Consider the following 16,100-nt stretch of genomic DNA (forward strand, 5'->3'; position numbering starts at 1 on the left):
CCTGAAGGTCCATTCCAACCCCTTAACTCCCTGTGATACTGTGACACTGCAGTGGGAGCTGACCTGAATCCGGGAGCGAGCCAGGTACACGTTGGACTTCCATTCGGTTTTCATCTTGCGATACTGAGAGGACTTGGAATGGACGAACTGTTTGCTGTAAGGCGCGTTCAGCTCCCCCGTGACTGTGCTCTGAAAGGACTTCGATGTGCTGGTGCTATTCAAGGTGTGAGGCCTGTAGGAATTGGGCATGTAACAGGAAAAAATACAAGAAAAACTGAAGATTTCTCTGAAAACAGCCACAAAACCCATTTTAAAAAAAAATCCTCTCAGACACACAGACACTTAAAGCCAACTAGAGCAGACACAAAGCAGTTCCTCTGCTTGGGGCATGCACATACACAGCCAAGGACGACAGGGTTTGTAAGCAGCAGACGAAAGCACAAATAACCCTAAAGCAGCCTATAAACCCTGGGCTGTACTATGTGAAATTAAAACAAAATACCTTAACACAAACCTCTTGACATGGGTACTCATTTTAGGCTCGGCACGGGCACAGCCCGTGGGGTTGATAGCCAGAGGAAGTTCCATTAAGGGGTTTCGGCCGTAGCGGAAAGTGTAGTTCTCACAGGCCTCAACCCCTGGCAGCTGCAGTAAACAGACAAAAAGAAAACAAATACAAGTAATTATGTGTTCATCGTGTCTAACGATATAGTTAACTTTTCCACACTTCTTCCTGTTCCCCTTCTCATGTGTCTATCCAACAACTGGGGTGATCCAGCAAGCACTGGGGTGGTGAAGACTCACCGATTCGGCAATCCTGGCCACTGCAGAGACTGTTAAACCAAAGAGGTCTTCACCCTTCAGATAGCCGGGGAACAGCTGGAGCATTTCAGATTCTTTTCTAACAGAAGCAACGGGCTCCAAGATTTTATCCCACACACCTACACAACCACCGGGAAAGAATTACAGTGATCAAAAAAATAAAAAGACTATTGCACCGGTTTTAATGCGAGTGGCTGAGGATATGGGAACCAGAACCCAGTCCTGAGAAAGATACTGTCCGTGGCTGCCTACACAAGCAGAATGGGGTTTAAAAAGTGGAGGCTCATTTGGTGAGTTGCTAACTTTTGGGATTTAACCAATCCCAAACAAACTCACCATTTCTACTGTACCCTTGCTTCTCAGGGATATGAAGCTTATAGTGTTCTCAGCATGGAAACTTTCAGTCAGTCCTCTGACAACAAGAAAATGGACAGATTCTCTTGAGAAAATCTGCAAAGTAGAATTTTCTGAAAATACAGGATATATTCCATTTCCATTGATGGGTTAGAGTCAGCACTCGTGGTATGGGGGCAATTCCCCAGCACTGGTCTGACAGGACAGAGTAAGGCTGAGTGTATCAGCACTCTCAGCACAAAGGGTTTGAGACCTGGAGTGTTACAGCCCACACATCCATGAGCTGTTTTCCAAGACCTGCCCACAGGTTTATGGTCCAAAAGATTCATCTCCCTGCCAGAGATGTTACCCACCCTGAGAATGTGGTCACTCAACTGTTTATAGAGCTCCCTACTTAGCCCAGCTGATTTGAAGATAATGGTACCACGTTTAAACAACATCGCTTTTCACGAAAGGAAACCTGTGCTGACATTCCTACTGCTTTAATTAATTTTCAGTACTCAGTCTTGAAACAAGTCTTCTTATCTGCAACTTGTACAGTTTCTTCAAGGTGTCCTCAGTCTATATAGCACGATATTACAAATGGGCCCTGGAAGCTCACTATAAGCACTAGGTTAGAACAACGTCTGCAAGTCGTTCGAAACACGTATCATACCACAGAGACCGGTAAGAGCACAACAGACACCAAACCCACAACAGTCATGGTCTTAGCTCACAAAATTTACCTTTCGGTGTTGTGTCAGTAAGGACCAGATCTTCGTGGCCCTGTTCCACCACCTTGATGACAAATAACGGGAGCCCATCCTTCTCCTCGATGGAGCAGAGATAGCGGCAGCGCCTGTTCGCGTACCTCATGCTCCAGTACAGCCGGCTGGCCTCGTACCCCACGGGGAAGAGGGCTTTGGAGGAGTGGAAGGCCTGCATCTGCTGTGGCAGCAGCTGACCAACAGCATGGAAAATCAGGCTCCCCACACGGAACGTGTGGTCACGCTCGCCGCGCTGAACGATGCTGGCGATCTGCCGCACCTCATCGCGCTGAACGTAGACCCTCCTGAAGACCGCGAAGTAACTGAGTTCTTGCTCATGAGTTCCCTTTGGTTTGTGCATGGGGCAAAGCATGGTCTTGTCTTTAAAAAACATGCATTGTGCTTTAATGGCACAGGTAAAGTGATAAATATTGGTGCACCTTAACCTGTGGCAACCGCTGGTGGCACCCATTTTGTGACAGAACATGCATTTCATCTGCAAGCCTCTTCGCAGCGCTAGCTCCACGTTTATTAAGGCACCAGCTTGTGTCTCGTAGACTTCTGTAGACCAAAGAGCACAATTCAAATGGACCCAAAGGTCTAAATCCAGGTTAAGAAGCCTTGCTGGTCCATCAGTTAATCCATCACCTTCCTCGTGACAGAAGCAACATTTCCTGTAGTCTTTAGGCACAGGGTCTGGTTTAAGGGTTGTGCCCAGTTTTTTAAGAAATTCATCTATTTCTTCTTCACAAGGAGGTTTGAATGATCCTTTCGGAATCACGATCTGAATGCTCCACTTTTTCCATTTCATTCCCTTCCATTTCTTACTGGGAGGCCGGCAGTCATCCAGACTGCTGTGTATTGCTTTTAACCTGGGTTTGAGTTTCACCGTTACCTTCAGCTCGTCCGGCTTTGCCTCTACCTTGGCTGCTTCAAACGCAGGGGGGAACATGATGGGGGGTGATGATGGTGGGGAAACCTTATCCTGCAGCTGAGGCAGACAGTGGACGTCCAAAGTGGAGATGTTGTTGCTGTACTGATGGAATGCTTTGGGTGGTCTCTCTTTCATCGGTGACTGCGGCAGAGGTGGGACTGATTCCTGATAATCAATAGAAAACTCTTTCAGAAAAACAGCCCAAACTTGTTAACCATTAAACAGATCTCGAAAGCATGGTCAGGTCAGTATGTGAGAGGCTTCTCAAAATGCCTAAGATCAAGATGCAGCAACAGAGACAGATGGAAATTCCCCTCACCTGTGTTACCACTGCTTGTGCCAGGACACGGCATCCACCTAGAACGCCTTTAATATATGAGAGGAAGCACAAATAATCCCTTGTCCAGGGTCTGAAAGCAAAGCTCATCAACTGCCCTCGGCAAGCTGACTGGCAGATTTAGTTCTTAGGGATTCTTAGAAAGTTCTGTTACAACACAAAATAACCTTAAAATATGGGTCACAGAATTAATTTAAAGCATAAGAATCTTGTATTCGGTAGAAGGGGAAGATTTAGAAGTAATGCCACAGATTTTTCCTGGAAAAAATGCAAGGAGGAAATTCCTGCATGGCTCTAAGATTAGATACACCTCGAGGACTTAACTATTGAGTCACAGTAAACAAGAATTATACCTGCAGTGATTTGTTCCAAAAAAATAAAATAAAGGAGGGAAAACAAGAACAACAAAGGAAGTTTAGATTATGAAGTGCTTTTGTGTGATTAATCTCAAAAGAGTAAATTAAAGGATCAAGAGGCAGAACATGCCATTTAATTAACTTAATTATGTACATGCTGATGCACTTGTACAGAAATGTTACCCTGTTTAAATACAACTGAAAATGAGCTACACAGGACGCTAAAAGGATGTGGATGTACACACAGTTATCTTCTCCTTCAGGGCTGCATATTTATTTAATTTCTTCTGACAAAAAAAGTAGGTAGGATTCATTTGAGGGAAGGCTGCAAACTCTACAGTCAATACAGAGCTATGAGAACACATTAATTAGGTAGCACTTGAAGCATGTGGCCTGTTCTGTCCAAGGGTTTAGGGAAAAGAGGTACACTTGAACGAGCGAAAATCAAATAAAAGAAGTACTCAAAAAGTTTTAACTATGAGAAAATAAACTTAGCAATTAAAAGAAGTACTCAAAAAACTTTAACTATGAGAAAATAAACTTAGCAGGATCATTTACTCTGGAATGAAAACTACTCCACTTTTAATGACTAAATGAACAGAGAAATTGAAGTCATCTTCCTCCTTCACTGAATGAACCTGGGCACAGCCAGAAATGATGCCACGTCAGGAGTTTCTCTCAGGTGCTGCACATCCCTCGCAGTGGCTGCAGGTAGGGAACTACAGCAGGATATTCAGGACCACCTGAGAAAATTCCCTGACCTAATTCCACTTTCAGTTGAACAACATCTTAAAATGTCTTTCTGCAGTAATTAGAACCTCCTTTTTCTCATCACTATGAGCTAACAGGCTCTTTATTGGTGTTTTGGTAATCAGTGCTCTAAAACAGCTTTGCACACATGAAGTCAAGGAATAGGATTGGATTTTCCCAGTGACACTGAACAAACAGAAGTCTTTCTGCAAACTTGCTGCTCAATTATTATTTGCACAGTTGTCATTTTTCCTTTACTGTCTAAGTCAGATCCAAATGCAGGATATACCCCTTAAAGCTGTGTCTGTGGTTGTGTACAATGCCCAGAGAACACAAATGACTAATTTTTTGAGACTGCATCTTCAAAGCCTGGGAGGGCAGCCAAAGGTGGCTGCTGTTCTGCCACACCTCTGCCAGACACAAAGTGCTGCAAAATAGGAGTTTTACTTCACACTACTGGTTCAGAATCTCAGCATTTGAACACAGAGCAATTCATTTATGAACCTCTCAAATGAAGTGCAAACTCCCCCCTCACTCCCCTTCTGCTCTCCAACAAATAGCTGCGATAGTTCTGGCTCACTCAGGTCTGCCAGTGTTTGATACTTACTTTGTTCTCTGAGGTTTTTGCTTGCACAGCTGCTGAATAAAGAACAAAGCAGTTGTTGCTGCAGAATACAACGTCCTTCATTTTATCAGAGCCTTCTTGGGAATCCTGGGAATCAAAGACAGAAGATTATTAGAAGTGCATTTTAATACCACTCTTCACATCATAAGTGTAATGAAACAAATCTTCCAATCTGGCTGGAAACTCTTTTATTTGTAGAACATTTGTGAAATAATGAGCAATACTGTGATATAAATACTTGATTATTTGACAGCTCTAATGCTACCACCACCTACACCCCTGTTCTTCAGCATTTCCTGCCTTTCACACAAGTTCAACAACCAAAATAAAGCATTCTAGACCATGCACCCATCTGTTCTATAAGCAAATTTGCAAAGCACAATCCATTGTCTTTCGTCTTTGGATGGCAAAAGATCATCTCATTTCAACCTAATCAAAGCCAGATCCAAGTGTTTTATCTGCTGATCCATCTGAAAAACCTGACTGGGAATTCAGTGCATTCCTGACTACATGAGCCCTTTACATTTGTATGTAAGTTCTGACTGTCCAGGACAGTTACCTCTGTGCCACTGAAAGAGCAATGGCACTTGTGGAAGGAATGACAGTTCCCAGTGTAAATAGAAGAGACTGAGAGTGAAATGTGCTTCCTGCTCAAAAGACTGCAGGTATTCCTGCTCTTACAGTGCTTCCTGACACAGCCTTACAAATAAGCTCTCCATGAAGTGGTCAGGGAAGGAGGTTTGTAGCAGAACTTTGGAAACTGCCACATATGGGACCTATTTCATGACATGTACTGAAATTCATCTTACATAAGTAACAACTTTGGCATTTTTTATTTGGACTACAAATGTGCTTGAACATCCCATCCTGAATCAGGACACACACAGAAGGGGACTACAAAGAAACCTGGAAGTGGTCAGCATGACAAGCAGTGGACTTTGTGCCACCACTGTGACATGCAAGCAGCCAGGGTTCAGTACTGACCTGTTTAAGGAAGGGCAGGTCTTTGAAGGACTTGCGCACACCACTGCCCAGCACCACAACCTTGCAGTGAGAGCACCACCGAGGCCTCAGTGCTGAGCCTTCTGCCATGTGCTGGCTGTGATCCTTATAGCCAGCTAGACCTAGGGAACAGATCATCTGTTAGAGGCTGTGTCAGACTAAACCAAGTTTCTGAGGTCACAGCATTCTTCACCCATCTAGAGCAGGAGCATCCTCCTGGACAGGGCATGGAAGATGGGCTTCAAACCTTGGCCTGATGGGGAAATTGTATAAACTAGACCAAAACCAACCATGCAAACAACAAGGCAAAAATACAATCTGCTATAAGAAATCAGAAACTAAACCTACGTAGGAATACAGGCTTGAACAATGGCAAGTTTTCCAGTGCAGGAACAATCTGAATGATGGATTTAAAATCAGACTGGATAATAAAACCACCTAATTATGTTGAGAATGACTGGAAGAAATGCCTCATGGACAATGATGTAGATATCATAATGGAAATCAGAGATGGATCAGAACTACTAAGTTATAGTTAACACCAGGAGCAGGTCCACAAGTGCAGATCACATAAGAAAAGCATTATATAGACCAGGAATCAATTATATAAAATTCCAGAGCATCACTTTGTGAGGCTGAAATGCATTAATAATTACTCAGTTAAAATTTTAGTGCTGAACACTCAAAGTTGCTCACCATTGCTGTTTGCAGGAAAGGGCACAGTGGGTTGCTTCAGTCCATAGGGCCCCACGATCCTGGCAGGTCCCACGGATCCTGCCTGAGGACCCTGAAGGAGCAAGTGCTGCCTGTACTCCATAGATGGGTTCACTCTGTGACTGTTGGCAGCTGCCATGGAGGATGGGACGTCTGGAGCGTTACTAACCTCATAACTGTTGGGAATTCTGACGTGGAGCAGGTTGGAGAATGCTGCTACAACGCTACTAATGTTCTAAAAACAATAATAAAAACATACCTTTGTTTTCATCAGACAGGCAGTTAAAGACAGCAAAAACATAACTTGTTAGAAGATGGTACCAGCTGCATTATTGTACTGAGCTGTAAGTCCTTCAGAGTCACTAGATATACATTAACTGCTGTTGTACTTTATATATGTAATACAAGTTTATTTCTTTTACCTCAGCAGCTGTGGGATGTAAAGTGATTGCTACAGATATAAGGCCAGATTTAGGACCATTCTGGGACGGTCCAAGCTGGGAGGCAAAGAAGCCAGAACCAGGCAATACTCCTGAACCAGGTTCTGATTTTATGTAATTCCTTTTGGCTTCTGAACCTGAAAATAAACCAAAATATGGCAGGTTAGTCCTATACACATGGGAATGCAGAAAACAAAAAAACCAAAACCAACCAACCAAAAAAAAAAAAAAAAAAAAAAAAAAAAAAAAAAAAAAAAAAAAAAAAAAAAAAAAAAAAAAAAAAAAAAAAAAAAAAAAAAAAAAAAAAAAAAAAAAAAAAAAAAAAAAAAAAAAAAAAAAAAAAAATCCTAGTTCTAGCTGTTCCCTCTGCTGCAGTCTCACCTTTTCCAGTGCTGCTGGGTAGGATGGGAATGATGGGAGATGGTACAGGTTCTGGGTTCTCCTCCTTTACAACTGACAAGTCTGGATACCGACTAATTTCCATTCCCACCACACTTTCAGGAGAGGAAGAAGGAACAAAGCTGTCAGGAGTGTCCCTGTCCTCACAGTGATCTTGCACCCTGGAACAAAACCCAAAACCACTGTTTTGGAAATGGATTGAAACTTTTGGCAAGCCAAAGTTATAAATCATGACAGGGAGCTATAATGAACTTGATTCTTGCTACTACTCATGGAATGCAAGTAGGTGGTTGGCCATGACTGCTAGGTCATACTCTATTGCACATGGTTTCTTGGGAAAGATCCATAAAGAAGAACAGAAGCACTAAAAAGCCAAAAACTCTGTTCCCCATGGCTCTGTCTACTTGTGTAAAAAAAATTAGCATTTTACATGTCAAATTTCTGGTTGAAGTGTATTCACCCCGTCCATACCCCCTGTCCACACACAGGCCTCAGTGTTTTAAGGACACCCAATTTTTAGTTAGACAAGTGAAAGAGAGGTCAAAGGGAAGATCTCTGTAGGGAGCCTCATGTTCTAGCCAGCATTTCTCACAGGGGAACAGAAAAGGTCAAAGGGAAGATCTCTGTAGGAAGCCAGCATTTCTCACAGGGGAACAGAAACTGAGTGGAGCTGGAGAGTTTCAGGTTGGCTCTTGCACAGTCCTACTGCTGGTAGAGCAGTCAACTGCCGTGGTGCTACAGTACCCTGCTGCTCCAGGAAATATACCTATTTGTATAGTTTTCTTCCACTTTTAAGAGAGCAGAGTAAGGAATTTCTAATATTTTAATAGAATCCTGAGTCTAGCAATGGCAGAAACAGCCTATGTCACTACGCTGATCTCTAGATGTGGAAAGTTATGAGTTAAAATGATCCCATTACATTCTCTGCACTGTGTGGCTCTGCACAATGGATTTAATAATCTTTTCACACCATCACAGTCTCATCTCCCACCAAAAGAATCTGCTCCAAATACCTTCTCAAAGATGCCAAGGAAAACTTACCTTAACTCCTCCTGATTGTTGTGAGGTGGTGTTGGAAGTGAAGCAGGAACATCCACAGTTTTAGGGCCCTGAGCCATTGCTCTTGCTAATAAATCATCTTGTGGTCTGAAAGGCAACTGGAACTGCTTTGGCCCCAGAGCTTTGGTAACTAAAACCAGAAAGGCACAGCACAATGAAACATCTGGACAGCTCTTTAGTGACAGACGTCCTGTCTATTGGGGTATGGGTGGGGCCCTGATGGTGACACCACTCTCAGCCACTAATAGCTCAAAAAATTGTGAGCATTCACAATTAACCTACATCTTCACAAAAACTGGGAAATTCTGAGCAAACAGGGCTTGAAAGGCTTTTGAGTGTGCCAGTCTGACAGGATGCTTGTTTTACTTAAAAAACCTCCAAAACAACAAAAATCCCCAACAATTTTGTAACAACAAAGGAAAAGGGGAGGGAAAAAAAGGATTTTAATCACTGAACAACCCTTACAAAGAGGCACTATAAAGTTTTGTTTAATAGAAAGCAGTTTTAACTGACTGAATCATCAGCATCAGAAAATACACACTGACTCCACATTTCGGGCAGATTGCTTTGAGCTTACCCAGCTAACTGGTTAATCAGTCACACTGGACATAACAAACTGATTTTAAGGTTTTCTTTTTCATTTCTTAAGAGTGTTTCTAGCTCTCAACGTCTTTGAAATGGAACAAGGAAAAAGGAACTGACACCTGACACTATACTGATGTAAAATATTGCTGGATAAATGATTACAACCCTAAAACTGTAAGAACTATACAGTTCTTATAAAGTACTATTGCAACTGAGAAACATTCTAGGAGACAGCCTAGAGGAGACTAAGGGGAGCCCACTCAGCAGTCCACAGCTTCCTCATGAGGTGGAGTAGAGAGGCAAGTGCTGATCTCTCTTCTCTGTGACCAGTGGAGGGACCCGAGGGAAAGGCCTGAAGCTGTGTCAGGGGAGGTTTAGGTTGGATATTAGGAAAAGGTTATCCACCCCGAGGGTGTTTGGGCACTGGAACAGGATCCCCAGGGCAGTGGTCATGGCTCCAAGCCTGTCAGAGCTCAAACAACCTTTGGGCAATGCTCTCAAGCACATGTGCAGGGTCAGGAGTTGGGCTCAATGATCCCTGTGGGTCCCTTCCAGCTCAGGATATTCTGTGACTCTATGGTCTGTTTTGTAATTTGCTACAAACTGGACTCACTTATTACAGAACCAATAGTTATTAGCCTTACCATCATGGCCTCCCAACATACCAGCCTTGCCAGCAAGTTCCTCTGTGGTTGCAAAGCCATTGACCAACTTCTGGCAGGCCACCGGCGGTGGTGTAGGAGGGAGAGAGGCTGGGGGGGTTGGAGGATTGCTCAGATTGTTCTGCTGTATGAGATTAATTAAAGAACCATTAATCATCCATGGAACACAGGGTGGAGACTTGTCTTGTTCCAGTACTAGACAATGTAACCCACTCACAGGGTTTTACCCCCAGACGTAGCACTGATGAACACTGAGAGTTAATTCCCAAGCATAAATCCACTCTTAAGTCTACTATACCAAACACACAGATCTACTATAAAAGACACAGTGCTGATGAACACTGAGAGTTAATTCCCAAGCATAAATCCACTCTTAAGTCTACTATACCAAACACACAGATCTACTATAAAAGACACAATGATTTACTTTTCTTATTAATTGTATCAGAGAAATAGTTTACATGAGTAAAGATTAACAAATACATTCCCAAAAGATATGGCTGAATTCCTAACAGAAAAGTACAAAGAACATTTTAAGAAACAGTTTGGGAGCCCCAACAAGTTCCTACAGTTTCAGGAAAGGTCTAAACTTCACACTGAGAGATCTATTCCACAGTGACTCTGCAATACCATAAACAAGTCAGTTTGCCCAATTTTCACTAAAAGGGAAGCTACATTTAGCACAGGATGAGCTGTCACAGCAGGCACACAGAGAAGCAGATACTCTGCAAGTTCACACTCTGGACTACTTCACATCACTTACTTAACTGCCCACATTTTAAATGAAAAATTAAATGAGAAATTCAGTATCTGTTCTTGTTGCAGTTATACCTACAACTTCTTCACTTTTGACCACAGCAACTATTTCTGCTGGGTCACATTGTCACCTTACACACGGTGTAAGGCTGGAGTAAACATCACTGTTTAAAAGTTTCTAAGTTTTTATATTAGGGTATCCAAGCAGAAATTTGATTCAGTATGTTCACTATTTTTCTGCTCTCTCAACACTGCCACTGTGATCTCGGAGACTGAGTTTTAAATGCTGTGGGTTATTAACTCATCTACAGAGTCTATTTTGTTCAGAGTTCTCAGGTTCTTAGGTAGGGCTTAGTGGACAAATGAAGAAAGGTCTATTTCCCATTTAATTCACATTAAGAAATGCTATAAAGCTTTCAATGACTTTGCAAAGTACTAAGAATTCAGCCTTTTCTGCTCCATAAAACTGTAATTACAATTTTCACTATTTAGCATCAATTTGTTAAAGGAGAATTTGTAGTTTGTAATTAGCTCACAACACAGTTTCCAGAACTGATTTCCCCTTTCAGAAGGCAACACAATGGTGACTGTTTCACCACTGCACTATCTAGTCTAGCAACAGAAAATTATTTTCTTCTGGTTGCATAAAAGGCAGGAGCTCTGACTAGTAGTAATGTCATGAATTTCCCTTCCCACAGAGAGCACAAAATGGAAATCCAGATTAAAACTGTACCTTGTAAATGAGCTGGGAGTAGTAATCTGAAGCCCCATCAAGAGTAGCACTCCCAAAACTTCCTACAAGTCGATTTCCACCATTTAGCTGGCCACTGCCATAGGGAAGGAAGTGTGCAAAGCTCACTCCAATTATTGGTTCCACCAAAGGCAGAAGAGAAAGCTGCTGTATTCAATGAAAAAACGTGAGAAATTAAGTATAATATAGAAGCACCCAAATCTCCAAACATCACTAGGGTGGTTTCTAATTTAAAACAGTAACTGGAATTTACCCACTGTCAGAAAACTGTGTCAAACACAGCCCTCTCTGTTTGCTAAGGAACGTGGTCCCCTGTCCCTCAGTCTCAGCTCTGGCTCCCTGCTCGTTCAGCCAGAGGCTGCCAGAGCTGGCAGGAAATCCACAGCTTTGCCACCACCTGCCATGTCATATAGGTCTTCCAAACTGAAACAAACCCATGACTAAATTTCCTAGTTTTGGGAAGTCCTCATTTTGTCCATCCTATTCAAAATTCAACTTAATGCTCGACTTTATTTCCATCAGGAGAAATCCACTCCTCCATGTGTCCTCTTGATGCCTTACCCAGCACCTGCACACCCACCTGTTTTAGCTGGATGAATGTATCAGCATTAGGGTAAATGGTTTGCTTTTCTTCTTCCTCTTTTTTCCTTTTCTTGGAGCGAGGAGCTGCCTTCTCTCCCGTCCTCTGAGCTCGCTTGTTTCTCTGCTTCTTGGTTTCAGGTCCTAGGTCTGTTCTCTGAAGTTGGCTGTTGCTACACCCAAATGCACCTTGCATCTGGGTTCCTGAAGTTTGCTGGTATAAAAAGAGAGAGTGAAGCAGAATTTTTGACATTTTAATATACAGTTCATTCAGATGGTCTAAAAGCACATGGACAGTGTAATAAGGCTCATTCACAACAAACTGCATTTTACTGGCAAGTGTAACTGCTAGACTGTCTCTACAGACAGAATTATGACTTATCCTTAACACTGACAGCTGAAAACATCATTAAAAACTCACAGACCAGAAACATTTTCTTTTGAATATCCCCCAAAATAAAGTTCTATGTGCACGAAACCTTAGAGGTGTTCATGAAGGCACAATGAAAGGCAGACTTGGGTGACAAAAGAAAGACATGTAAGTTAATATAATGCAAAAGTATTCTGAGGTTTGAAACAAAAAAAAAAGTGTTGTGAAACATTTCTGGAGTGTACCATTTGCTTAAACACTTTCAGTACAAATCTGCAGAGCCTTTCTTGACATTAAAGCACAGCTGGGTAAGAGCTATCAGGATGAGACTCAGGATCACAGCAGATAGTGCCAAGCCAGAAGAAACCCCAATTTTTTAAAATCCATTATTGTTTTAAACAGCTCTACATAATCCCTACCACAAGTATTCTCACCACTATGCCTGTCATGTGTTTTAACTGTGCTGCTCACCATTACCTTCACTTTTATCAGTCCTTGGTAATTTTGAATGCATTTCCATTTTGTTTCAAGGATGTATTTAGAGTTTAGGCAGTCAAACCCCAAATCTGAATACAGATTAAAGATAAAATGAGCAACAAATCTAAGTGTAAAGTGTATCTTACCTCCACAGAAAGCACTTTTCTTTAGGTCTCGTTTTAAGGACCTTATAAATTAATAGATCATAGATATAAAGAATGTTTCCCTTCCGTTAAAGTCCAGCAATTACAGAAATACTTTGCAACACAGAAATCCAGCAGTGTTGGAGCTGGCTCATTCCCAGAACACTCCCAGTGGTGCAGCTGAAGGGGTGTGAAGCCCAGCCCTGCACAGATCAACCTACACACCACTCAGGTGGAGTCACAGAGGGTGAGCAGCACACACACACACCCCATGTTCTGTACAGACACATACTAGCAAATAATTCAGAATCACACTGCAAAATCTTGCATTAATCTTAATATTAGAAATATTAGGAGTATTTCTGAATATGCTGACCTACATATTAATATTTGTTCTTTTTTTAACACAGGAGATTTACTTATGGAGAACAGGCAGGAGAGGAGGCAAAAATTCCTTAAAGCTGTTTACTCCACCCACATGCCCATGGTAAAGGCACAAACAAGCCTCTGATTGCTGATGGTCACTGTGTAACAAACCCAGTGACAGGCTCACCATTCCTTCAGCTGAATTTTGCTTCTCTGCTAACTTTTTATCCCCAGAAGTCTCCTCTTCTGATCGGCCACTGTTCTCCGATTTCTGATTTAGAAGAGATGAGGACTTCTTATTTTTTAGCAGGTGTTTGAGCAGTTCATTCCCTGACTCCCCTTTGGCTGTTGGAATGCCAGAGGGCTGTGCTGGACTCTGAGCAGATGAGGCAGGCTGGGAGGTGACCTTGTCTTCCTCCACCTTAATACTGCTTGGATTTTCTGGTTTAGGCTCAGCTTGACTTGAGCATTGATCAGTTTCTGCCTTTTCCAGTTTAACTTCTTGAGTGCTGGTTGGTGTGTCTGTTTTAGCCTTTTCAGTCTCCACACTCCCACTTGGCTGGTTCTGGGCCAGGCTGCTGCCAGGGAGCTTCCCCTCCAGCTCTGCAGAGATCTGGCTTTCTCCTGTGCCTGATGTTGAGGGACCAGTTAACTCCACTGACTCTTGTTCATCCTGGTGACGTGGTTCATTGGGGGTGTTAACCGTGGGGGTGGAGGTAGAATCAGAAATGGTTGGGGTTGATGGTGCAGTGATGTCTGAATGAGGAGTTGATGGGGCCTTTATTGACTCGGCATCGTCATCCTTTTTCTTTTTTCGCGTTCTTTTCTTTTTGCCTTTCTCCTCTGGGATTATGTCAGAGTACAGCTGTATGAGAGATTGGCTCGATCCAGGGAAGTTTGTTGCCTGGGGCACACTAGTGTCCGAACCACATGGGGCACCACTCCCCAGGACTGTAGATGAAGGTACAGCAGAAGGAAACGGAGGCCTGGCCTGGTTCTGCGTAAAGGGAGCCCCAGGGAGATTCCCATGAGTTTGTTTTACGTTGTGGAAATTAGGGGCTCCACCTGGAACAGCAGATGCATCGGGTCCAAAAGTTGTAGGCCCCACTGGCCTCCGCTCACTGCTCTGCATGAAGTTAGTGGCAGGAGGTGAGGTGACAGCACCTTGTTGCAGAATTTGCCCCATTTGCTGCTGCTGCTGCTGCGGAGATTGCTGCAGAGGCCGCGGGGTTTGCATGAAATCACAAGGCAGCTCAGAATTGAAGAAAGGTATCTGAGACAAAGATGTTTTGTTATTTAGCTCCGAGCCCATCACACTGCGCTGTTCCAGCTCCATTCTCTGCTGCAAAGCTCTCTGTCGATCCACCTCCTGCATCAGCTGAATGCGCTGCCGCTCCTGCTGCTCCCGTAAACGCTCCTTCCTTTCCCTCTCCTGGAAGCTTTCACTAAAAGGGTTATTGTCCTCAAACTCCACCCTCGGGGGTGGCCCTGACTGTGCAGCTGCATTGGGACCAGGCACAGGAGCTGGTGTACCAGGAGTAATTGGCAATGGAGTCATTGGAGGCTGCATCCTTGCTGGATTCATGGCAAGATGACTTGCAGGGGCATTTGCAGGTTGCCATCCAGATAAATTTGGCATTCTGGTTGGGTTGGATTGCCCAGGGATCACCACTGTATGCTGCTGATGCTGGAGCTGCTGTGCCACCATGGGGAAGCTTTGCTGATTCATTGCTGGTGATGTTCCTCCTGGAACCATGGGTGGCTGAGCTTGGACACCTGGAATGATAGCGTGGGGAGCCATTGCACACTGCTGCTGCTGCTGCTGCTTGATCCTGTATTCCTCAATTAGCTCTGCATGCTCCTTCTGCTGCTTTCGGATCTAAAATTTAAAACAGTCATTATTCATCCCTGCCATGTCCTGGCTATGTAAGTAACATAAACCATGTAGCTCACCATTGTAATTTCAGTGGAAAATGAACCTCGGGCAAAAGTAGCATTTCTACAGTTTTTAATGCTGAACATCCATTATTTCATTAGAAATACTCTCCATCCCAAGACTTTAGACAAAACAGCAGTGCCTTGAAGCTCGAATTACATACCAAGACTGCACTGTGCTAGAGAACATACAAACCTAAACCAAAGGTGATCCTTGTCCTACAGATCTAATCCATGCACAGGACAACAACAGTTGGGAACAGACAGGGAAAAGGAAACAGAGAAATGGATGATGTTCACACATCAGCAAAGTTTTTAAAAGATGTCATTGAAAAGGAAAAGTTTGCAGGAAAACAGTGAGGTAGAGTCCCATTTATGCCCAGGCAGATCCTCAAACATCACACAGCAAACAAAAATGGCAACTGCTCCTTGAAAATTTAAAATTTTAAGAGCAAAATAACTCAACTTGGACATGAAAAGTTATGTCTTGTAGTTTAAGGCAAGCAAAAGTCAAGGGAAGGATATGACAGTGTCAACTGGACAAGCAAGTGCCTCTCAGAAACACAGCAGATACCCAGCTGAACCAGGCTCTGAAAAAATGAAAGGTCTTGTAATCCACTGGTTAATAATACATACATTATGGAAAATCTCTCTCGCTTCTGTTCATTAGATTATGACTTCCACAGCTTCCATTTGCTATTTGTAGTGATAGAAAAAGTCCATAACATAATTGAAAATGTTTGATATTATTCTCCTTTATCTGGGGCAAGGGATAAGCCAGAGAGCTTAGGATAACAGAGATGCCACAGGACACACTCTAGATTGCAGGACAGATGCACCCAAAAGGTTATTGCACAGTAATCTCAGGTCCAAGATGATTTATGAGCTCTGGCTTGGCATTGACACTGCCACATCAACAGTGCCACTGCATAAAGCCA

The 16,100-nt window shown here is 43.1% G+C and overlaps 1 protein-coding gene across 1 annotated transcript in view; it reads right to left on the reverse strand.

Annotated features, from left to right (window-relative positions):
* Positions 1-63: 63 nt before the first annotated feature.
* The window catches only part of KMT2C (lysine (K)-specific methyltransferase 2C), a gene marked incomplete at its 3' end in the record, with an annotated part of 120,148 nt that continues 104,111 nt past the window's right edge, over positions 64-16,100 (reverse strand). Inside the window, exons 41-54 of the mRNA XM_009074371.1 lie at positions 13,415-15,106; positions 11,873-12,085; positions 11,275-11,439; positions 9,768-9,909; positions 8,521-8,668; positions 7,462-7,640; positions 7,063-7,217; positions 6,623-6,875; positions 5,909-6,048; positions 4,907-5,011; positions 1,902-3,021; positions 805-941; positions 503-645; positions 64-232 (exon numbers count right to left, since the gene is read on the reverse strand). Coding sequence (XP_009072619.1) covers positions 64-232; positions 503-645; positions 805-941; positions 1,902-3,021; positions 4,907-5,011; positions 5,909-6,048; positions 6,623-6,875; positions 7,063-7,217; positions 7,462-7,640; positions 8,521-8,668; positions 9,768-9,909; positions 11,275-11,439; positions 11,873-12,085; positions 13,415-15,106 — 4,761 coding nt within the window. The remainder of the gene's footprint in view (positions 233-502; positions 646-804; positions 942-1,901; positions 3,022-4,906; positions 5,012-5,908; positions 6,049-6,622; positions 6,876-7,062; positions 7,218-7,461; positions 7,641-8,520; positions 8,669-9,767; positions 9,910-11,274; positions 11,440-11,872; positions 12,086-13,414; positions 15,107-16,100) is intronic.

Source organism: Acanthisitta chloris, unplaced genomic scaffold (assembly GCF_000695815.1).
Source record: "Acanthisitta chloris isolate BGI_N310 unplaced genomic scaffold, ASM69581v1 scaffold7445, whole genome shotgun sequence".
NCBI classification, from domain to species: Eukaryota; Metazoa; Chordata; class Aves; order Passeriformes; family Acanthisittidae; genus Acanthisitta; species Acanthisitta chloris.